At 44.8% G+C, this 23,651-nt stretch overlaps 1 protein-coding gene and 1 pseudogene across 2 annotated transcripts; both read left to right on the top strand.

Annotated features, from left to right (window-relative positions):
- Positions 1 to 14,088: 14,088 nt before the first annotated feature.
- LOC113927115 (40S ribosomal protein S2-like) lies at positions 14,089 to 14,893 on the top strand. 2 transcript variants are annotated; one of them, XM_027602754.2, is made up of 2 exons: positions 14,089 to 14,104; positions 14,151 to 14,893. In XM_027602754.2, the coding sequence occupies exons 1-2, from the start codon at positions 14,089 to 14,091 to the stop codon at positions 14,891 to 14,893; spliced, it is 759 nt and encodes a 252-aa protein (XP_027458555.2). The 2 variants fall into 2 exon arrangements, with proteins under 2 accessions (XP_027458555.2, XP_027458554.2); XM_027602753.2 differs by having other exon boundaries at positions 14,089 to 14,116.
- Positions 14,894 to 22,352: 7,459 nt separating this feature from the next.
- Positions 22,353 to 23,167, top strand: LOC113927278 (annotated as a pseudogene).
- The last annotated feature ends 484 nt before the right edge of the window (positions 23,168 to 23,651 follow it).

Genomic DNA, 23,651 nt, shown 5'->3' with positions numbered 1-23,651 from the left:
TTTACATTATCGCTCAGTCCCCCATATTTACTAGTCTGTAAAAGTACGCCCTTTTCAGAGCCTCCCTTTCCTTTCAAAGCATGATAATTTTAAAACGTTAAATCGTGGGATTTTAATCCTGCATGTCTTCAGTGATTAAGATTTAGCTTTTAAATCTCCTAAAAACTTCGCAAGGTGAAATGTTTTAAGATACAATAAAATTTCCATTGCGGTTTTTAAAAAATATCTCTATGATTTAACCTGGCTCCATATTTGTCCTGCTTTAAACAATTTGCCACTTCTTTCCTCAGGCTTTTAAAGAGCCAACTTGTTTCTTTACAGCAAAATTAAAAAAAAAAACGCGTTTTAATTGAATAACACCAGTCATGCATCCATACAGTTTATAGTTTCAACTCGACTTTTTTGGTCAGGATTAACCCCCAAAATGGTTTTGATGTAAATAGAGCAAATCTAGTGTAGAAGAAAATTTGATACATATTACTCTTAAATCTTTGGTATAAAAGACACGACAAAGGGTTGTTTTTTTCTCGCGCTCAATTCAACCCCCACAACTGCAGGCTTCCTTGTTACCTCTGACTTCCCTCTAAGCTTTCAGTAGAGTGATAGGCAGTAGCTTCGCGACTGAGTTCCTTTTACCGTTGCTCGTGGGGAACGCGCCATTCCTGAGAGGTAACTAGAAGAGCCGGAACCTGAGCAGGCGGTGCCCCGGGCATCCACGAACTCGCCTCCCGCGGGGCCCCAGCTGCCTGAGTCAAAAAACGCCTGGGTAACACCCTCGAGGAAGAGGGCTCTTTTTAAACTCTTGAGAAACAGATTCAACTGGAAGGAGATGTTTTGCATTTGTAAAAGAAGGCTTTGCAAACAGTCTGGAGTTGTGCAGACCCCGGAGGGCGCCCCAGGCGGGTAATACAGCCTAAAATGTAAGCGCAAACCCGGTTTTTGAAGCCTAGCGGAAGGGGAAGCAGGCGTAGGAGAGCAGAGGAGGCCACCTGGAGGGCTTGGGCTGGGAGTGGGAGTGGAAGGAGGTGGGGGTGGGGGGGTGTGTGCAAACGGGCCTGGAGGCTGCTCCCCGAGCTCCGCGCGCTGGGCGTCTGAAGCCCGCATCAGCAGCCTTCGAGGTCCCAGCGCCTCGCTGCAGGCCCAGACTCAGTGACGCGAAGCTCCTTCAGGCAGCCCTTGAGACTTGGAGAAGGCTGCGAGGGCTATGGGTGGAGTCACCAGGACCCTCAGGTCTATACCTGCCCAGGGGCCCGACGAGGAGCGGCTCATCCTGAGAAACCTGAGGCCGCCAGGGACGAACGCATTTTCCAGACGTGAAGCTTGCCTTGTAGATGGGTTCTTGTCCATTTACATGCTCTGCAGCTCAAACTGATATAGAAGGGGCCAGACAGCCTGCAACGGCGCGCTCAGGATCATGCAACTCAAAGGCCTCCTCTTTCCCTCCTCTTTCACCTTTACCCAGAGCAGAAAGGGGCGCAGACCCCGGAACCCACAGACACCGGAGTACTTGTGTCCACATAGACTACAAGCTGGAAAGCTGAGCCTCGCAGACACCCAGGATGTCAGATTGAACGTGGCCCTTACAAATAATCCAGGTGTGCGCTAGGTGCCCAGGGCAGGAGGAAGCGTTGGTCCCTTTTAGTACAGGTCCAGCCTAGGCTTTGGGAACCATAGCTATAAAGCCGCATCGCCGCTTGCCGCCTGGGATTCGCGCTGCATCTGGCTCAGGCTTCTGGACCTAACAGGACCAGCTGTACTCGACCCCGCTAAGCAGCTAGTCGCAGACCTCACAGCACCAGGACCTTAGCTCTAGGAGAGGGGGGCGCCTCACCACCAACACCCCCCACCCCCAGGCGCGGGAGGGAAGGAAAGGCAGAGTCCGCTGGCGGGGAGGATTCTCGGCCTTCGGAGTGAAGGCGAAGCCAACGCCCTTACAAGGCGTTTTCTCAAAAGCGTGGCTTGCGCGTGCCAGGGCCAAGCCAGGGCCTTGCACTTTGCTTGTCGAGAGAGCAAAAGAAACGGGACAGGACGCGAATTGGCAGAAGAAAAGCTCGGTGGAATACGTGTGCGCGTGTGCACATGTCTGTGCTTGTGTGCACGTGAGTACGATCGTGCGCACTTGTCTATGTGTGCACTTGTCTGTATGGGCTTGTGTGCGCGGATGCGCGTGTGTGCACCTGCGCACGTGCAAACGTGGAGGAGAGCGTATGTACAGGGAGCGTGCGCCTCCTGTCACTTTAAGAGAAAATGTCTTTTCCCAGGTTGTGCTACATTAAGGAAATGATTAAAACTGAATTAAACTCTCAGCCCTCTGGCAAGACTAGCCAAGCTCTATTTCAAATAAAAGCCACCCAGGGAAGAACATTATCAGAGTGGGTCTGTCTCAGAGACTTGGAGAGAGGGGAAAGGGCATAATATGAGCCTTGCATATCCAGGTCTGGGAGAATGGTACCTAGTGGGATCTGTATCCAAACAGATAGGAAAATTAACGGGGGGGGGGGGGAGGGGGAGGGGAGGCGGGCGGGGGGGGAGGATTAAAAAGCATATCTGGTTCCTCCTGTTTCTTGTCTCTCTTTTCTTTCTCGTCTTTCTTTTGCAGTTTAAAATTGGAACATTGAAAAGATTCTTTTTTGAAGCTCATTCTTTCTGTTGGCTCCTGCTGTGCTTTCGTCTAGAGTCTATCTATCTATCTATCTATCTATCTATCTATCTATCTATCTATCTATGTTTAGATATAGCTTGCTGTTTCTTCTTACCTAAGTTACTATTGTTTATATTTTTGTATTTTGTTTTTATTTTTGTATTTTATTTATAAACAATTGTTATTTTTAATTCCAAATTTTAAAGTCCTATGCGCCAGGATTTCATTCTCGAAATAGACTTATTTTGTTGTTGTTGTTTCTGTTTTTCTTTAACACTTGACAATCGCTGTAAATTTCCAAACTCATGTTTGATTTCCCAGACTAACAATCTGACACAGGGCGGTTTACCCTGGCATACAGGAGGGTCTGTTTTTTGCCCCCTGAACTCTAGATGCACCAGGCAGTCTCCAAATTTCCAAACACCCAGGATCTGGACTTCCTTCCCATGCATAGAAAGACATTTTATTATTCGCTAAAATACTAGCCTGGCAAGAAATAGAGTAAGAGATGGGAGAGTCGGGTGAAGGAAGGCCCAATCCGAGCCCCAAGAAGGATACTTATTTGGCTGTGTTACTTTGTAACTTGATCTGGTAAGAAGCCATATCGTAATTGGGGGCCAGGGATGCCAGAAGCCGCCCGGAGTCACAGGACCATGCCACACGTGGGCTAGGGCTCGCACTCTCCTCCATTCCTTTCCCATTCCCTTCCTTCTCCTTGTACATACTCTTCTTCTTGCCTCTCCCTCTGATTTGGGTCAATAAAAATAATAAATTATAATCTGCAAGATTACAAAGTCTACAGGAATAAATGCAGCCAGCCAGGGTCTGTCTGGCTGTGCTCTCGTGGGCTTCTCTGCCGAGTCTCAGGCTCCAGCAGCAAACCCAGGCCCCGTGGAGAACCGCAATTCCTCCCTGCTCCCTTCTGTCGCAAATAGCACACACAGACAGCATCTTCGCACGGGTTGGCGCCTGTTTACCATTCTTCTCTTCAACAACCACTCTGTTCCACAAGTCTGATCTTTTGAGACTGAGTCCTTCTACAAAAGCACTCCAGCTGCCTACAGAAGAGCCCTTCAGGGCTCCAGGGGACCCAGAGAGAGTCTCCAGTAGTGTTGGTTTTTAAATCAAGGCTCATTTCTCTCTGGGGCTTAGAGGAGGTGCAAGGTTTTGGTAAAGCCAAAGGAAAGTGTGCTCTCAAGTTAAGCTGGTCTTCATTCCTCCATTCCTCCCATCTCCAAGTTCTCCAGCTTGGAGAAGGAAAGAAGTGAAAGGGGTTGTGAGGTGTCCAGAACAAAACTCACTCTGCTGGGCTAATGAGCTTCCCCATTCATGTCCAATTTCCAGCAGTATCTGCTCTGCCTCCAGACTATACTGCAATTATTTTTCACCCTGTGCTGAAAAAAATCTCTGCTTCATTTCCTCATTCAGTGACCCACACTCCTCCCACAGCCCTACAGTTAGGGGTTAGTAACAGAAATGTCCAAGAAGGCCACACGTTCTCTATCACTAAAACCTGATTCAAACATAAGATGGCTTAAAGGAAGTAATGGAATTAACATCCAGATGTAAATAAATACCAAGGATGGGTAGTTGGACCTTGCTGATACCAACATTGCAACAGGTTGATTTGGATATAAATCAAACTGAGACAATGAATGGGGAAATTAAATTATATACTCTAAATAGGTAATGGGCATTTTAGTAGCTTATGCTATAAAAAATTATGTTTAAATTGATTTTTAAAATATGTACTTTCATGTTCTTTGAATTAAATATTTAATACTATTTCCCTATAAACAAAGATTATTTTGAGCCTGCTGCTTTACTAAAATAAATTGAAAATGGAAATAAGCGTCTCTAACTAGGCTCTACTTAAGAATTACTTGCTATGGTTTTTAACTTTTTTAAAAATTATTACATCCTCTAATTGGCTGTGAATTGAGCCCTGTTCTCATTTTTCACAACTGTAGATACCAAAGTTCTTGAACAGTGGAAATTTTGTGCACATTTATATAATCTGCTGAAAGTGTAAACAATGAAGAATGTGACTGGGATTTATTCATATTTTTGTACTGACAGATGAGACATTTTCAGCTGAATGAAAAGATTTTTAACAGTAATTTAAAGTTAGCACAAGAATTGCACAAAAAGAAGGGGGCGATTGAAAAATAGTATTAGCAGTGGGAATGAACCCTGAATTTAAACATATGGGCAAAAAAATTGACAACAAACTATGACATTTCTGCATGACTTTGGTTTTGTTTTCTTTTCACTTTTAATTGTGTGAACTCTTCCATCCTTTAAGAAGTGTATCAGGAACAATTGAGATCAATGAAAAATGAAGATCTTAGAGTTCTTTTCCCCTTAAAAATATAGGGGGAAATACAAAAATATTAAACTTTGTCTTAAAATAATCTTACTGGAATGTATTTCCAACCCGGGTTTTCAGGAAGAGCCAAATGAGAATCTTCAAGCAAAATCCTAAAGAACAATAATAACAAGAGGAAATCTACCCAAACATTTCGATGTTTTGGAAATGTTGCTTGTAAAGAATCCTTGGCATATACAATATTGCATTTCCAAATCCAGCCTCATGAAGAAAGAGGGAGGGGAAAAAACCCATCTCAGGCCACTCGTAATAGGTGATGTAAATTTAGAATAACTAGCATTTCTAGAAAGACTTCTGCTTTTTTATGTTAACCTTTAGTCTTTGGTGCGGGTTCCTTCTCATATTACATAAAATGTACTTTAAGAAGCACTCACTACCTGCTACAGATGTCCAGGAAAAACTGAATTATGGAAGTCGGAAACATATGGCAGTTGCCTATTGCACAAGGAAGGTACATATGAAAGTTATAAATTTCTTTCTTTAAGTCAGCATTGTAAACGCATTTTATAGGGTTCACAGTATGTATTACATCTGTAGATTTAATTTTCGAAATATACGTTTTTGGAGATATCTTTGGTTTGGGATTCTAAGAGAAAGGACTCATCTTGATGTGTTAGAAATAAAGGGAAAAAACAAAAAAATAAACATGTGGAGAAGCAAACACATTTCCTTTAATTTCCCAGCTGGTTATACTGAAAAGGACATCAGAGCCTCTATTGGCAAAGGATGACTCACAACAGGGGTACTGCCCATCAGCATAGCATTCTGAATTTATTGAGATCCCTCTTCGAAGAAGCAGAGATGTCAACTTGGGGAAATTAGGTTGGGGCCGATATAAAAACCACCGGATTAAGAATTGGATCACAAATGTCAAAAACGCAGCAGTTCACTTTACTCTTAAGAATGAAAAAAAAAATGCCCAACTATTTGCTGATCTTTTTCCCATCAAAAGATTAAATTTTATTTCATTTATTTCATTTAACACCTTTGAAACTACATACTTTGATTGCAATCATAATATTATATATTCAGTATTATCAATAGATACCAAGTACTATCAACCACCAAAGTATCATCCCTTAAGCTTCAAAGTTATTTTAAAATAATCCTTCCAATTTTCTACCTGAAGCCCCCCATGGTATCTTTAAATTTAATTTTAATTTGTGGATTTTAAAAGTCACAGCTCTCTTGTTCAAGTTTATTTGGAGAAATGTAAGAAGCAAGTTATGTGAAAGGACTTGGTCAAAAAAGGAGTTTAAACAAATATATACTTGTTTAAATACCCTAAAAGTGGGGCAAGTGCCTACAGGTAAGGTCCCTGTGGGTTCAGGTCAAGAAAACCGTCCTCAGATTTCTGCTGTGAAAGCGGGAGGCTGATCTCCCCTTCGTTGTGCTAGAATGAAATTTACTTGAGGGTAGAAATAATGCAGAATAATAGCAGATGCACCCTTCCCCGGCATAAGTTTTATTTGGTTGTGTTTTGAGTTTCCCTTTATGATCAACTGTTGAGTGGTCGCCTGCATGGATTTTCTCTTCTTTTCCAGTTCCTGCCTTAGGGAAGGCTAGTCATGGCTAGGCTTTAAACTACTTGGTCTAAGTGGGGCGGTAAGAAATTGAGCTTTCATTATTGGGGGCTTCCACATAGGCAGGGGAAAGGAATCTCTGAGGCGCAGAAAAGATTATCAGATTCTTTCTTATCTATTCACAGAACTTTGTGAACAAAGAGAGAGGGTAATTTCTAATTTCCTTCTTTTCCAAGTGTTAGGTCACTTCTAAGCTCCCACCCAGTCCTTCCCAAACTGTTCTGCGCCCTCTCATTAACATTTATAATTAGACCTCTTCAAGGAGACCCCGAAAACAGCATTTATAATTCATTATTGTTTAGTAACAAAAACAGCAATAACGGTAAAAAGAAATAAATCATTTCAGTTTCCGGAGCACCTAGAATTTCTGGGACGGATCCGGCTGGTAAAACATTTAGGAATTCACATTCCCGATGAGGTTCCACGCTTAAAATTAAAATCCAGTCTGGGTTTCTAAAGCTCATTTTGCTTTGGTCAATTTCTGCGTTTTCTTTCATTTTGTTTGCGTTCCCTTCTGGGTTTGGTGCTTCCCCCGCCTCCATTGCCGAAGACAATCTGATTTACAGTTTGACTGAGAATTGCATTTCTGTTTAGAAGGTGAAACGTCCAAGACAGTTAGCCAAATTATTCCCCGACGGCTCCAATATTGCGCCAGAGTCCCAGAGTCAGTTATTTTTATGTCTGACTGTATTTCAAATGTTCAGGGTGATAAATAAGACCCGCCTCGAGCTGCAAACTATCTCAGTATGATGAAGAACAATTGACAAAAATTAACCCAGCCAAAGCGTTGGGGTTTTCGCGAGCCGCTGGAGCATAAATCAGCATTGCGGGCGGCTTCGGGAAGCAGCGCGCTCGGAGCGGCGCGTCCACAGCACGCCGCAGCGACTTTCAGCAGCCGCTGGGCTCGGCTGGCCGGAGTGAGTGGGCTTGGCCGCAGGGATCCGAGTGGGGACAGGACTCGGTCCCGGGTTCAGAGTCATCCCAGAAGGGACACACTGGCGGAGAAAGGCATGACTACGCCTCAGCGACCCCCCTAATTCACCAGTGGGGTGTGTGTGTGTGTGTGTGTGTGTAAAATCAAAGAAGACTAAGGGAGGCAAACGTGTGTGTGTGTGTAAAATCAAAGAAGACTAAGGAGGCAAACGTGTGTGTGTGTGTGTGTGTGTGTGTAAAATCAAAGAAGACTAAGGGAGGCAAACTTGGCACGGGGTGTGTGTGTCGGCGGAAGGGGTGATGATCAAGGAGTAACAACCTCGACTGTGTCTGGATCCCGGAGGAGTTTCTCTGCTCAAGTCACTTGAAAGGCATATTCGTCTTAACAATTAAACTCTTTTTACGGGAAATCAAGGGTGGCTCCCTGGGAAGCTCTCCGCGGCGGCGCCGTAGTTGCTCTAGTTTCTCGGTGTCCGGAGCCCGCCTGCGCATTCACTTTCCAGTGCACACGCCCCATTCCGGAACCCCCGCTCCCGCCCAGCCCGCGCCCTCCTCCTTGGAGCGAGGTGGCAGGCCACGGCGCCCCCGGACCTGTAGGTCAGGCAAGGCAAGGGGCGCCCAGACCAGGCGCCGCCGGCCCTCGCCACCTGTTGGAATGGTGAAGCCAGACCTTGCGCTGCCGGTGGCGGCGACGCCGGGCTACGGGCCGACTCGCGCTCAGCGGCCAAAGTGAATTCGAGCCGCGGAGCCGCGGGTTTCTGTTGATAAGTGCAAAGAACAACTCTCTCGGTGCTAAGTGCACAGTAGTGCGAACAGTAAATAGATCATTTCTTGGGGCGTCTGCCCTGAAAAGGCCCCCGCTGTTCAGTGGCCTCTGGGAGTTACTGATTAGTGTGGGCGACCGCGGTCCCCCTATACCTCCCCTTGCTAGCGAGAAGGGTGCGCAGCCTTGGCCACCGCCTAGCGCGGCGTCTGCCTCCTGCAAGGGAACGAATAATAAAGATCATCAAATCCCTCAAAAACCTCCCCAGACCCTTAAAGCCGCACCACCCTACCGGGGCAGCCTTGGAGGCGAGGAGGACCCCGGGGTTAACGAAAGCTGCTTGTGTGCCTATCTGTGTGCGCGCGAGCGCGTATGTGGATTCTTCTCAGGCTATCTGGGTTACCGCGGTAGAGCCGAGGAGGGAATGGAGTGGAGGAGAGAAGGCTATTCTTGTCTTCTATTTGAATTAAGAATTCCTCTAAAAAAACTCGGCTACAGAGCAAAGAGTGAAAAACCTAAAACCCTCCACCTTCCGCGGGGAGCTTTAATTCTGGGATAGCGCAGGCCATGCTTTTCTGCGGGCAGCGCCCGGGAGTTGGGCGCCCACCGCCCTCGCTGGTGAGGTCCTGCAGCCGCGTCCGGGAGAGCCTGGGCCTCTGTGGCTCGGAGGCTTTGCGACGCACGCCCCTTCTCGCGCTCCGCCCCGCGGTCCCCGGCCCTCGCCGACCTCCGCAGCCGAGCCGCCCACCACTTCCTCACCGCCGGGCGTAAACCCGAATCCACCCCCGACTTCGGGCCTCTGTCTGCGCCCTGGCCAGTGGCCCGCCCCTCCAGAGCGCTCAGGGACGCGCAGAGAGGGGTGGCGGCCGACCGAGCTGCGCTCCCGACGCGATGCCGCACGTTATTTGTTTCGTGACCTTGACCATGTCCCAGCCTTAACCTCCTCAAAGTTACAACTGGGATAATAATCCTTGCGGGGCTCGCTCGCTGGGTGGTGGGGTAATATAGTCCGGTGGGGAGGGAGGGGGATTGTCAGAGAGACTGTCAACTATCCCGCTGTGTGCCTGTTTTCAGCCAGCCCAGAATTTTGAAGTAATTCAGGCCCTGGCCTGCGACCTCCTCCAGGGAGGAGCTCGTGGGCGTTTAGGCTCCGCGGAGCCCGCCATACTTCGGGCCGGTGGGCGCAGCCGGAGCGCCGGGTGGGGGCACGGGGCGACCTTGGCAGCGTCGGCCGCACTGCCCTATCCCGGCCCGAGGCCGAGAAGCCTCGCCCGGCACGTCTGGCAGGCTCAGGCTCGGCCCCGGCCCCACGCCCTGTACTCGGCTCCGAGCTGACCCCCCCCCCCCACCTCGTCGCCGCGGGCAGCAGCCGTGGACTCCGCAGCCCCCGGCGGAAGCTTGAGTTGGGCGCCGGCCCACGCAACTTAGGCTGAAAGGGAAGTCGTGTAGGTTGTCCTGATCTGCGGGCGCAATGAAGGCGACCCCGAGTCGCGCAGGAGAACCAGCCTCAGAGAAGGCATTGGCTTCTGACTCCGTCAAACCTACGCGGGGAGGCTCTAAAGGAAGAAGTCTCCCAACCCTTCACAAAAATATAAAACCATCTGGAAAAGGAAGCATCTACTGGATGGAAGGAGACAATTGCAAATGAAAGGTAATTAGAAGGAGGAACCTGAAAGGAAGAGTAACACACGTTTTCTTTGCACTCGAGTGCAGGTAAACCCGAGTTTTAATTATATAAGGCAACCCTCAAACAGAAGACTTAAATCTCCCCAAGCCCTGGGGCAGCCAGCAGAGATTTCTCAGTCAGCTTCCCACGACCTGTTACCATTACCATCGCCCCAGATATGGGTTAGGAATGCACTTCTCCCCCATTGCCATTGCCATTTAAAAGCCCAGAGCACACCACCTAATAACTTTCTTGACTTCTCTCATTAATGAGGTTCTCTTTTGTTTTGTTATTGTTGTTTGGAAAGGCATATTTCACAAGTTTTTAAGTAGGTCAGCTGTTTCAAACTGCCCCATCTTCAGTCATAGCAGACCAAAAAATAATGCAACATAACCTGTGTATGGGGTAGTGATCTAAGATGGTTATGGGCTCTCAGTTGCATAGTTATTTCTAAGAAGACTCCGTTTAAAAAAAAAGAAAAACATTTTGGGGCAGTTACAGTTACATTAGTACATATTGTGGATATAAGCTTGCAGTTAGAGAAAAATTATTAGAAACAGCTGTGACGTTAATGTTTCGAAACCCAGAGTACTCAGTATGCTCAGTATCTACTTTTCATCATATTTTTTTCTTGTGCGTCCACATAATGCACTACTCTCTGTGTATAATACAAGACACTTGTTTAATAAAGCAAGTGATTGTCTGTGTCAGGGAGATTTGGTCCTCTCTCCCTCTCCCAGTCCATATGCAGAGCAGATCAAAGACCTGAATTACCTCTGTCTTTCCAAAGACAGCCAGATGGTGTCTTGATTTTTTTTCTTTTTTTTCAGATTTGCTAGCAATAGAATTCAAAGGACTAAAGAATCTGTGTGATGCTACAGATGAAAGTTCTATCCAGGTAAGTTATGTTTCAATTAATATCATGCATACCTTATTCCACTAAAGTTTTGAGGAGTCTCATGAGAATCCATATAAGAAATAAATACAAAAATGATGAATAAGTGATTACAACAAGTTAAAATAGAAATAGCAATCTTGGGTCAAGATGAGAAGAAAATAAGAACGCTGATATGTATGTGGAGTACTAGACAGTTATTAAAGAGGAACTTTAAATTTGTCTCTGAGCCTCCTAGGAGAAAAAGTGAAACATGATTCCCACTGAGCACAAAAAGAAAGCATAGAAGTTCCTTACAGTATGCAAGGTATTCCCTAAGGTGGTGGTGGTGGTGGCAATAACAATGATACTCAAATGCTCCATTTGTGACCAACTGCTCCCCTCCTCCACAAGCCCCCACACACTCGGATACTCTTCTGGGATATTTTTATTTTGTTACAGTTAAAATAAAGCTCTTTCTCTACATAGAGGCAGTTTGGTTTCTGGAAGGAACTTTGGAATCAGAAAGACCTGAATTCAATGCTGGCTTCTGCACTTAGGATTCTGCTGTAACCCTTGGCAAGGCACTTAATCTCTCTCTCTGAGAGCCAGTTTTCTTTATAAAACGGGGACAGTCTATCCCATAGGCTTATAGAGAGGGTATTCCAGAGCCTGGCACTAAGGGACTTTTTTTTTGTAAGTGTTAGGTTATTACTGCTGTTTTTTATTGTCATAAACATAACACAAAGGTTAGTTTCCTTTCTCCTTTTCCACAGCAATATAGTATTCTACTATATTTTGGGTACTACTACTTTGGGGCTTCAGAGCAAATAAGAATACCAAAGTTTGGACTTGCAAATCTGTTAGTCGAGTTAAATGAACAAGGTCTCTGAGTTCCCTTACTCTCCTTACTTGCCCATAGTGGTTAAGTTTCTGGAAAGAGAAGGGGATGTTAGTAAGACAGGCATTGCCCTACAGCAGCAAAGGTAGGGGTGGCTCAGTCCCTGAGGCTGCAGGTCGTCTTGTGGATTCTGGACAGCAGTCCCACTCCTAATCACCAGTGAATGGCAGTTGTCAGGTTCACTTGATATTGGGATAAGTCACTGCATGAATGAGTTCCAAGAGGAGGTAGACAGATCTCTGAGTATTATGTTGGAGGGGGATGGGAGCATGAAGGTTTTACAGGTCACTACAGAAAGTCAGTATTCCATTAAATGTAGGGGGTTGGGACCAGGAGCAAAACACCAAGTGACACTCCCCTTTCCCCCATCCTCCCTCACTCTGTCTCTTACTGTGTAGACCTTTTAAACTGAGTACTTGTTGAGAACCCAGCACTGGTTCTAGGTTTTATGGAGACAAGTTCTCTGTCCTGGATCTACCACCTAAGATTATCCAGACCACTGGCCTCTGAGATCTTCTCTTTTTGTCCCTTTTCCCTCTTTCATCTGCTCAATACCCACTAAACTGTCACCCTTCTCCTCCTGCTAAATCTTGCAGGTTGATAATGGGTTAAATATATCAATCTAGTGTATCTAACATATTCTCTACGTTTTCTGAGGTTAGTTGTATCTTAGAAGAGTATGGAAATGCACATGTATGCCTTTGACCTGCTCTGCTAGATTGGTAAGCTTCCCAAGCTCTTGAACTTCCTCATGTTGATGCATTGATTGGCTGAATCTAGAACAGCAGGTAATTTGTTTCAGGCAGCCCCTTGACTAAGCTGCCAAGAAGCAGCATAGCATAGCAGGGTGGGCAAAGACTTGGATTCGGAAGAAAGGGGCTCAAGGCTTTGTTGGCTCCATCACTGGCTTCATGAACTTGTGTCATCATCTAACAGCCTTAGCTTCCACCTGAAGTATTTAGATGATGTATGCCGCATACACCGATACTTTATGATCCTGAATCCAACTGAGAGTAATCTCCTCTTCCTCTGAATTAGCCCTCACGGCATTTTGTTTCTTCATCTTTTGGGCACATAATACATTCTTCCTTACATTAAACTTACTGGAAACTATTTCTTATCTCCTCTGTCATACCATAAGCCGGCCCCACGGGTGCAGGAACAATGTCTACATTAGAGTTTCCAAAAGAGCTATTCCAGTGTTTTGCACCACTGTACTCAATAAATATTTTTGAGTGAATAAAATCTTACCCTTTATTCATAACATCCGCTAGCTTGAGGTAAAAGAGGAAGGCTAAACTTTTGGAGGGCTGGTGCACAAGTCCTGCTGTCTTATCTCCATGTCAGCCCGGGTGCACAGTTAAGCCTGTGTTTCTCATTTGTGGGGTACAGGCCAAATGATCTACAACAAATATCCAGCCCCTTTCCTTAGCAGATGCACAGAATGTGACAGAAGGAAAACAGGCTTTATGATGACAAAAGAGAGAGGCATATGAGGAAGAAATTTTTTCCCCTCGTGAGTGTAGATAGTAGGTATGAGCAATGTGGTAGGCAGCCGGCAATGGGGTCTACCCATCCCATGAAGGGGGACCAGCAAGGCCTGCCTATTCCTGTGGCATGATTTTCTTGTTCATGTTTGCCAACTCCCTGAAGCTCTCCCAGGGAAAGGGAGGTGGAAAGGAGGAGTGAGAAGACAGCCACATCCTGTTAAAATGTGTGCATCTGGATTCCTCTTCTGGCTTTAATGGATTCTAGAATATGGCTATATGCAGAACCAGTAAACTGTCTTCTAGAACAGTCCTGGTAGGAGAAGGATACAGTAAATTCTCACAATTTCCTTGCTTCTTGCACTGTTTGGATCACTGGGCCTGCAGCCCTGCCCCTTCCTCAGTCCTCAACGCTTACCTTAAACCGGAGCTCCTCCAAGCCTCCCTTCATGCCGTGGCCCTCCCAGAGCCTCAGCCTGCCCCAGCTGGCTCAACGTTCCTGCTCTTCTGCCTTGGAAGACTGGTGCTTCTGGAGCTTCTGCTGCCATTGCTCACACTGCCCCCAAGTTACTGAAACGCTCTTCATGGTCATCCCAACTTCTCATCTCCAGGCCTGGGTACACCCTTGGGTTTTGCACGCTGGAGGCCCTGCTGAAGCTTGCCTGCTTACCTGTATTGAATTGAGCTGTGGTGGTCCAGATTACTTGCCTTTTCCTCCTGCTGTGGATTCTCCTTCTTCCTTTCCCAGCCCCACCCACACACAGCAGTGGAAGTCCCTTTTCGTGAGTTAGTGCACTCTGGCTATTCCTTCCAAAGGCCCCCTCCTTGCTTCTTCTCCAAGAGAACACCAAATGGCGGATGACGCCGGTGCTGCAGGAGGCTGGGGGCCCTGGGGGCCCTGGAGGCCCTGGAGGCCCTGGAATGGGAGACCGCGGCGGCTTCGGCGGTGGCTTCGGCAGTGGCATTCTGGGCCATTGTGGTGGCCGTGGCGGGGGCCGGGGTCAAGGCCGCGGAGCTTGCGGATTCAATGCCGAGGACAAGGAGTGGATCCCCGTCACCAAGCTGGGCCGCCTGGTAAAGGACATGAAAATCAAGTCCCTGGAGGAGATCTATCTCTTCTCTCTGCCTGTCAAGGAATCTGAGATCATTGATTTCTTATCCCTCGAGGACGAGGTTCTGAAGATCATGCCTGTGCAAAAGCAGACCCGTGCTGGCCAGCAGACCAGGTTCAAGGCATTTGTTGCCATCGGAGATTACAACGGACACGTCGGCCTGGGTGTCAAGTGCTCCAAGGAGGTTGCCACTGCCATCCGTGGGGCCATTATCCTGGCCAAGCTTTCCATCGTCCCCGTGAGGCGAGGCTACTGGGGGAACAAGATCAGCAAGCCCCACACTGTCCCATGCAAGGTGACTGGCCCCTGTGGCTCTGTGCTGGTGCGTGTCATCCCTGCCCTCAGAGGCACTGGCATTGTTTCAGCCCCTGTGCCCAAGAAGCTACTGATGATGGCTGGCATCAACGACTGTCACACCTTGGCCAGAGGCTGCACTGCCACCCTGGGGAACTTTGCTAATGCCACTTTTGCTGCCATCTCCAAGATCTACAGCTGTCTCACCCCTGACATCTGGGAGGAGATGGTGTTCACCAAGTCTCCATAACAGGAATTCACTGACCATCTTGTGAAGACCCACACCAGTCTCCATGCAGAGGACTCAGGCTCCAGCTGCGGCCACCACCTAGTTTTATACAAGAAAAATAAAGTGAACTAAAGCTTGTTAAAAATAAATAAATAAATGAAAAAAAATAAAGGCCCCCTCCTTGATTGGCAGGTCCAAGGGTTTGGAATGGTACTCCCTGTGCACCTCTCCTCTTTTGCGCCTTTGTAGCTGCAAGAAGTCCCCATTTACCCACATATAAAGTCTGGAATCTGTTCCCCTTTGGGCCAGTTAGGTTTCCTTGAACTCAATTGGATGCATATTCATCTCCATCCATTTACAGTGCATTTATTATGTAAGCCTCACACTTAAACTTATTTTAGAAAATTTCAACATTCTAAAAGTTGTTTATTAGTCATGGACATGAATACTAACTACAGTCTCTGAGTAACAGTGGAATAACCCAATACTAGTTTACTTCTCACTTACTTAAGATCCCCATGTGGGTGAGGTGGCATCTTTCTTCCAACTTGTAACTCAGGGACCTAGGCTGACCTCTTCTTGTAGCTATGTCATTTAGGACTTGACTTCCAAGTTTGATGGTGGAAAGGAAAGAGAGGATGTGTGGGGAAAGCATACCCATTCTTAATTACCTCAGCCTGGAGATGACACTTGTGACTTCCGGTCACATTCTGTTGGCTAGAAATCAATCCCATAGCACTGTGTACCTCCAGAGGACTCTGGGAAATGTAGTATTTCCTTTTTTTTTTTTCCCAGGAAAATGAAAGTAAAACAAGCTACTTGATGTCTAAGTAGCTTTTTCTCTGTCACAAGTTTTGAAGGGCAACTCCTCTCTTTGCTGGACAAGAGAACTTCCAGACTAGTATGCCCCATACTCAAAGGACAAGGAAAATAGAAAACACTATTTAATCAGGTACAAAAACTAAGATGAATACCATAGGCCAATATTTGGATTTTGCTCTATGGAGCTAGTTCAAGGACAAAGTTCTCTTTGAGGTCAGGGAGAATTACATTCTGTGAAATTGAAACCAGGTATCTGGAGGAAGATGGGGATGTAAGGAGCCAAAGCATATCCCCTTATTGTAGAAAGAGCCATATCAGTGTGAAAAGCCCTAAATCCATCTATTACAGATTTCCATAGTCTTTTTATTACCAGAGTTGTTTCCAGTGACTTGGAACTTGGGAAGGTTTAGCCAACAACCTATGGTGATATTCCAAAGTCCAGGAATTAATCACGTCTTTTCTGGCCTTTACTTTTGGTCCTAATACATACTATCAGCACTCTCCCTTCCTTCTCTGTCTTGGTTAGCATTTTATTTGTATCTTTAATGATTTAACAGATGTCAAACTTTGTTATGGATTTGACAAGGGCTGACATTGCTCAAACGTCTTTGCCCAGGTCTGGCCCATTTATGAGGGGATAACAGACCACTGATGTCATTTTCATGTGCTTTGATGGAAGTTTTAGTGTCCCAACTCCCCTGTGGAAGGAGTTTTACACTTCTAAAGTGGTTGCAGCCTTCTTGTTAAGTTCTTTCCCCAACACGCTTTTGCATTTTACCTTCTCAATGAACAGTTTTTGTAATACCATTTTAGGATATTTGGTTCAACACCAGTCAGATCAAATTTTCCAGATGAGATGTATAGTTAAGAGGAGAAAACTTGAAATCTTCAGCTTCTAGGGGAGATGATGGACATTGTACATTGATCTGTATTTCCAGTCTTCAAAGAGATTAGAAAAAAAAAAACCTTTGTGTTGTCTGTTCTTAGAACAGTTGCATTTATTGTTTAAAACAGCCTGACATATTATTCTCATTCCTGAACTTATACATGAGCAGGTCTTAGAAGTTCTGCCAGAACCTTAGAAACTGCTTGATTGGTTAGTATTCACTATTTAAAGCACCCAAGGAAGGTCTAGCCACAGAGAGGAACTAAATGGAGATCCATTGAATGCCAGAGACAAGTTGTGAACTATGCTGACCATGGAGAAGACCTGGCCTTCACCTTCAAGAGTTTATAGCCATATGAACCGTGTGAAAAATAAAAAATAAATTAACTGTATTAAAAGGGCAGGAAAAGCATGGTCTGAGGCGAACTAATGAAAATACCTAAAGGAAACATAGGTAAAAGTAGTTGGCTGATACTCTTTTCGGTGGAAGTATAAAAAATGTCCAAGTAGGAGTCAGGGCCAAGTAAAGGAGTAAGAGTTGAGAGGTTGTTTCTAGTGCAGTTCCTTTCACTACTGCTTGTGTGACTTTGGGGGAAGTTCTTTAACTTTTATAAGCCTCCTTTACCTCAACTGAAAAACAGAGCACTGCGGATCCTGGCAAATATGTTAACTGATTGTGTGGATCCGATGACACAGCATCTTTGAGAGTGCTTTAAAATGGTGAAGTGCTCCATCAAGGTAAAGGCAGAAAGAGAAGCCTTAGTTCTGCATTCTCAACTCTCTCTTCTTCATCTGTCCCCCACCCCCTCCTCTACACGCAAGCTACCAGGACTCTTTTATTGCAGTGCAGGAAAAAACACTTTTGGGTGGAGGTGGCTATTTGGTATGCTATTTGGCACCACAAGTATATGTAAAAAGAGTAATTTGGATGAAGACCTTTTTTTTCCTAAAAATTTGCTTCCAGCTGCTGAAATCATTTACTATGTGAATGGAAACATAATTTAACTACAGTAGGTTGTGGCACTTGGTGGAGACACTAGATCATTTCTCTGAAAATCAATTTGCCAAATTACCAATTGCAGGAAACCAGCAAGCATATATCTTTTACCCAGTGGAGGAGAGTTTGTAAAGAGACTTTTTACCAGCAGAGGTAGAGGCAGGGGCAGGGCATACACCTGCAGAAATAGAAAAGGCTATAAAATGTGTTTAAAAGGAAGCTCATCCACTCACATCTTCATGTTGAGTCTTGGAGAATTGCTTCAGCATCTGAAATGTGACTCACATAGGAAACTGATAAGTGAGCTCCTCTATCAAATCATCCATGGAAACTACTGGTGTGAACAATCACCAAAGCTAAACTTTCAAAAAAATTCAGCAGTAACTCAGTGAATTCAACAACTTGGTCAGATTAGTAGAGGGTGACCATTGACTTAAAAGAGAGTGGCAGGGTGCCTGGGTGGCTCAGTCAGTTAAGCGTCTGCCTTCAGCTCAGGTCATGATCCCAGGGTCCTGGGATCCAGCCCCACGTAGGGCTCTCTCCCTCTCCCTCTGCCTGCAGCTCCCCCGGCTTGTGTTCTCTCTCTCTGTGTCAAATAAATAAGTAAAATCTTAAAAAAAATAAAAAATAAATAAAAGAGAGTGGGTTGTGTCTGCACTGCTTTCCCCATTGTGTGTGTGTCTTGAGGAAGAAAGAGCACTGCAATGGTGCTTTTAGGCAATGGGAATCTTCAAAGCGGGGTGAGAGTTAAGATCACAATTTTCTATAGTTTATGTGGTTTGGAGCAGGATCCAGAATGGTTTTGAGGATAGGACAAGAATGGAGACAAATGGTGGGTGTGAGATGGCCACAGAACCCAAGTATATAGGTCCCATCCCACGAATACTGGAGTCCAGACACAGAGAAGCCAGTCAGGTTTCAGAAGCACACACAGCAGGTTTAGAGCTCCGATGAGAAATGGCTCTGGAGCTCCCCGGGTGGTCAGAAATGTGGGTGGATGGCATGAGTGCCAGTGTCTGAGAGCAGTGCAGGACCAAGGCAGCTAATGCTGGAGCAGAAACCAGGAACCCCACCTTCTGGCCCTAGTGCTTCCTTTAAATTGATGGAGCCCAGTGCCTCTCAAATTCTCTACGAAGGCCTTTTTTTTTTTTTTCCATTTCCAACCCACTGACCCATGGTCTCGGTATAATGACATACACTCAGCTTGTGCCACATATGACTTACCAAATAAATTAAGTGACACTTGAACCGGTGTACACTCAATTCAGTGAGATGACTCTATTGATCATGGGCTTGCATGTCTCAGAAATGTCAAAGTGTTGTAAATCTTAAAGTGTTTGTTCTCAATTTTGATCTTCTCTCTTTTTGAACTAATAACAAAGAATTTAGGGACTGTCACTGGAATAGGTGTTTTCAAAGTTGTTTTCTACTTTGACATTTTACTGATACAGACATGGGAGGTTGACTCATCTTTCAAATACTGTGATGCTTCCTTTATGGGTCATGGTTAGAGGATGAGATTGTGAAAGTGCATATTGGGGAATGCTTCAGAAAAAAAGAAGCTAAAAAATGCTGGTTAAGAAGATACTGGTTGTCTTGCAGCCTCCATTTCTCCTTCTCCTTTAGTAGTAGAACCACAGTCTCTAGCTGTGAAAGAGAAACTGCGTTTCCCAGCCTCCTTGCCACCGGGAGTGGTCATTTGTTGAGTTCTGGGCAGTAGCATATAAGCAGAGATGGTGTGACATCTTCTGGGAAGCCTGAAAGGGAAAGAACCGGAATGGGGACATAATTGCTAGGGCTCCACCATTACTATCTTTAGCTGCCTTAGAATTGGAAGCCCTGAAATGCGCAGGGACAAGACAGATAAAGTCTCTGTCCCTTTCACCGTGGACTCAATGTGCCACACTAGGCTGCAAGATCAGGACGGGTATGTAGGAAAGAAATAAGATTCTGTACCTTTTTAAAAAAGGTTTTATTATTTATTTTTTAAGATTTTATTTATTTGCGAGAGAGAGAGCATGAGCAGGGGGAGGGGCAGAGAGAGAGGGACAAGCAGACTCCCCACTGAGTGTGGAGCCCGACCCGACCCAGGGCTGGACTCCAGGACCCTGAGATCATGACCTGAGCTGAAGTCAGACACTTAACTGACTGAGCCTCCCAGGCGCCCCGAGATTCTGTATATTTAAAGAGAGTGTTATTTTGGTATTTCATTTATTTGCTGAACCCAATCCTAACCAATGTAAGTTCAATTTAAAAATCCTTATTTTTTTAAAAAAGTATTTATTTAACAAAACATAGCTTACTTTCTTAATCCTTAAACTGAGAATTTAAAATGTGATTTAATCTTTGTGTGATTAACAAGAATCAGGGCACCTGGCTGGCTCAGCAAGTTAAGCCTCTGCCTTTGGCTCAGGTCATGATCCCAGGACCCTGGGATGGAGCCCCGCATGGGGCTCTCTGCTCAGCAGAGTCGGCTTCTCCCTCTGCCTCTGCCCCTCCCCCCGCTCTTGCTCTCTCTCATATAAACAAATAAAATCTTAAAAACAAACAAACAAAAAACAAGAATCACCACAAAGAGCTATGATTATATGTGCCAACATCTAGGAGACCACAACTACCAGCCTATGAGGACCGTGTTTATAAGATTGCCTACCTTGTCAGCTCCACCTCTTTCTAATTCAGTGGGCCTGCATCTAGAAGGTAGAACAATCTGTTTAACAACTTTTTCTGCCCCCAGATAGTTGCACCATGGAAATCAAACATATTTAAACTGGGTAGATCAATTCCCCATCTCTTTTTTAAACACTTAACTAATATGCCAAGTTCTGAGCTAAATGTCAGGCATACACAGATAAATCAGGATAATTCTTGCTCTCAAGTTTTTAAAATCCAGTGGGACGTTGTCTGTGACATCAACAACATATTCTAGGAGTATGAAAGAGGGAGTTATTGTTTTGTCGGGTGTTGGAGTGAGGCTGTTAGGAGAAGTGGGAAAGGTTTCACGGAAAATGTGACATTGGAGCTGGGTCCTGATGTGGGATACTACCACAGGCACAAGTGCTGGTCAAGTCACTTGTAGGGACACATGAGAGTCATGGCAGGGTCAGAGTGTGTAGCATATTGGGGAAGTAGCACGGGGAGGCTAGGACTTGTGGCTGGAAAGGGAAGTTGAAGCCACATTTAGAAGGACTTTCAATGTTTTATTTAAGATTTTGGTCTTTGGGAGCAGTTGGGAACATTGAAGTGTGTTATTTGTTTATTTGTGTGATTCTTTTTTTTAAGTTTTATTTTAATTCAGTTAATTAACATATAATGTGTTATTGGTGTCAGAGGTACAGGTCTGTGATGCATCAGTCTTGTATAATACCCAGTGCTCATTACATCACATGCCCTCCTTAATGTCCATCACCCAGTTACCCCATCCTCCCACCTCACTCCCCCCTCCCTCCAGCAACCCTCAGTTTGTTTCTTATAATTAAGAGTTTCTTATGGTTATTTGTTATTCTAAGATGGACATAGATAGGACATAATCTCTAATCTTAGGGAAATAAATCAGACAACACTGTGAAAGATATACTGAATGGGAAAATAATCATAGGAATCTACTGCATTATTATATACTATGATCTACTACAGTATACATGAGAACAGATCTCAAAACATTGCCCATGAGAGAGAGAGATGCTTGTGAGATATGTTTTTAAAGAAACAAGAAGACTTAGGGCGGTTGGTTGTATATGTGGGATGAGGGAAAGGGAGTAGTCAGTTCCAATGTGGGTAATGATACTGATATCAGACTCAAAAGGAAAATCAATTTTAGGGAGAAAGGTGATTTTAGTACATCAGAGCATGTTAGGATAAGGCCTAAAGAATATCAAGGTTTAGTGTTTTTTCCTCTGCTGTCCTTAGCAAATGGTGCTCAGTGGTGCTCACTGGTGCTCATTGGTGCCCACCGCACAGTAACAAAAGTATACTGAGTTAATGACTAAATAATTCAACTACTAGAAAGGCCTAGGGAGGAGATAGAGATTTGGAAGTCAGCAGCATCTGTGATACTTGAAGCTGTGGGAGCTGAAGGAATGAACAATCATAAGCATGAACAGAAGTGAAAAGAGAATTTAGGAACCTTAGGAAATCTTTTTTTTTCTTTTTTTAAGATTTGTTTATTTGACAGAGAAAGACACAGCAAGAAAGGGAACACAAGCAGGGGGAGTGGGAGAGGGAGAAGCAGGCTTCCCGCCAAGCAGGGAGCCCGACGCGGGGCTCTATCTCAGGGCCCTGGGATCACGACCCGAGCCGAAGACAGATGCCCAATGACTGAGCCACCCAGGTGCCCCAAACCTTAGGAAATCTTATTAAGGAATAAAGAGGAGAGCTAGTGAGGATTTCTCAGAAGAAGTGATCAGATAAAAATGTGTTCTAGAAAACAACATAAGACAGTTTTAAGATTAAGGTAGTGGTGAATTCTACTAAGTGCCACCAAAGAGGAAAGTTACATGAGGACTAAGGTCAACAAATTTGGAATTAAGAATGACAGTGATCATATAGATCAACTTCTACAGAGTGATCTCTATAGAGCAATTTCTATAGCCACATACCCCCACCTTCATTTCTGATTCAATTGGTCGGGGATATTTACATTTTTAGCAAGTTCGCAGGTAATACTTACTGCTGCCAATCCAAGACCGTACTCGGAGAACCACCGCTATAGAATACCAGAGAGAGAAAACAACTGGATTATTTGAGGATGAAAGAGAAATAGTTTCGCTTTTCCGGCTGGAACCATGGAGGGTGCAGAAGAGAAAAAAAAGAAGGTTCCTGCTGTGCCAGAAACCCTTAAGAAGAAGTGAAGGAATTTCGCAGAGTTGAAGATCAAGCGTCTGAGGAAGAAGTTTGCTCAGAAGACGCTTCGAAAGGCAAGAAGGAAGCTTATCTATGAAAAAGCTAAGCATTACCACAAGGAATATAGGCAGATGTACAGAACTGAGGTTCGAATGGCAAGGATGGCAAGAAAAGCTGGCAACTTCTACGTACCTGCGGAACCCAAATTGGCATTTGTCATCAAGATCAGAGGTATCAATGGTGTGAGCCCAAAGGTTTGAAAGGTTTTGCAGCTTCTTCGCCTTCGCCAGATCTTCAATGGCACCTTTGTTAAACTCAACAAGGCTTCAGTTAACATGCTAAGGATTGTGGAACCTTATATAGCATGGGGGTACCCAAATCTGAAGTCGGTGAATGAATTGATCTACAAGCGTGGTTATGGCAAAATCAACAAGAAGCGAATTGCCCTGACAGATAACACATTGATTGCCCGATCTCATGGTAAATATGGCATCATCTGCATGGAGGATCTGATTCACGAGATCTATACTGTTGGAAAACGTTTCAAAGAAGCAAACAACTTTTTATGTCCCTTCAAATTATCTTCTCCACGAGGGGGAATGAAGAAAAAGACCACCCATTTTGTAGAAGGTGGAGATGCTGGTAACAGGGAAGACCAGATCAATAGGCTTATTAGAAGGATGAACTAAGGTATCTGCCATGATTATTTTTGTAATCTGGTCAGTTAATAAATGACTACTCTCATGGAAATGTTTTGTTGTCTTGGGTGACTTTTTGCTAGCCTGACTGCTGTCCCTTAACTATTAAAGCAAATCTTGGTGTGTGATAAAAGTCATCAGCCTTTGCGTGCAAAACTAGGGTCTAGTTTGTATCTTGGTGGAAAACATTCCTTGGGTTTATTGAAGACTCTTCTGTACAAAGAATATATCTTAATTTTTCACTTTTGAATTGTGCTACTGAGTTAGCCAAGATGGGTCTGTTCTAAGAAAACCTATTTCATAGGCCTTTGCATGATTTACAAATAAAAATACTGTTGCTGAAATTCTAAAAAAAAAAAAAAAAGGAAGAAAGAGAAATAGTTTCCTCTTAAACTAAAAGTGTCTGAAAAGTGGAAAAAAAAAGGGGGGGCAAAAAGAAAGGCATTCTACTCACTAATTAAGACTTCCATCACCTCCTGGTGGAGAAGTAACAGAATAGATTTTTCTTAAATATTTGAAATTGAAGAATTTTTG

Source organism: Zalophus californianus, chromosome 7, assembly GCF_009762305.2.
Source record: "Zalophus californianus isolate mZalCal1 chromosome 7, mZalCal1.pri.v2, whole genome shotgun sequence".
Lineage (NCBI taxonomy): Eukaryota > Metazoa > Chordata > Mammalia > Carnivora > Otariidae > Zalophus > Zalophus californianus.
Note: the sequence above shows the minus strand (reverse complement) of the source record. Positions and strands in the feature narration are given on the sequence as shown.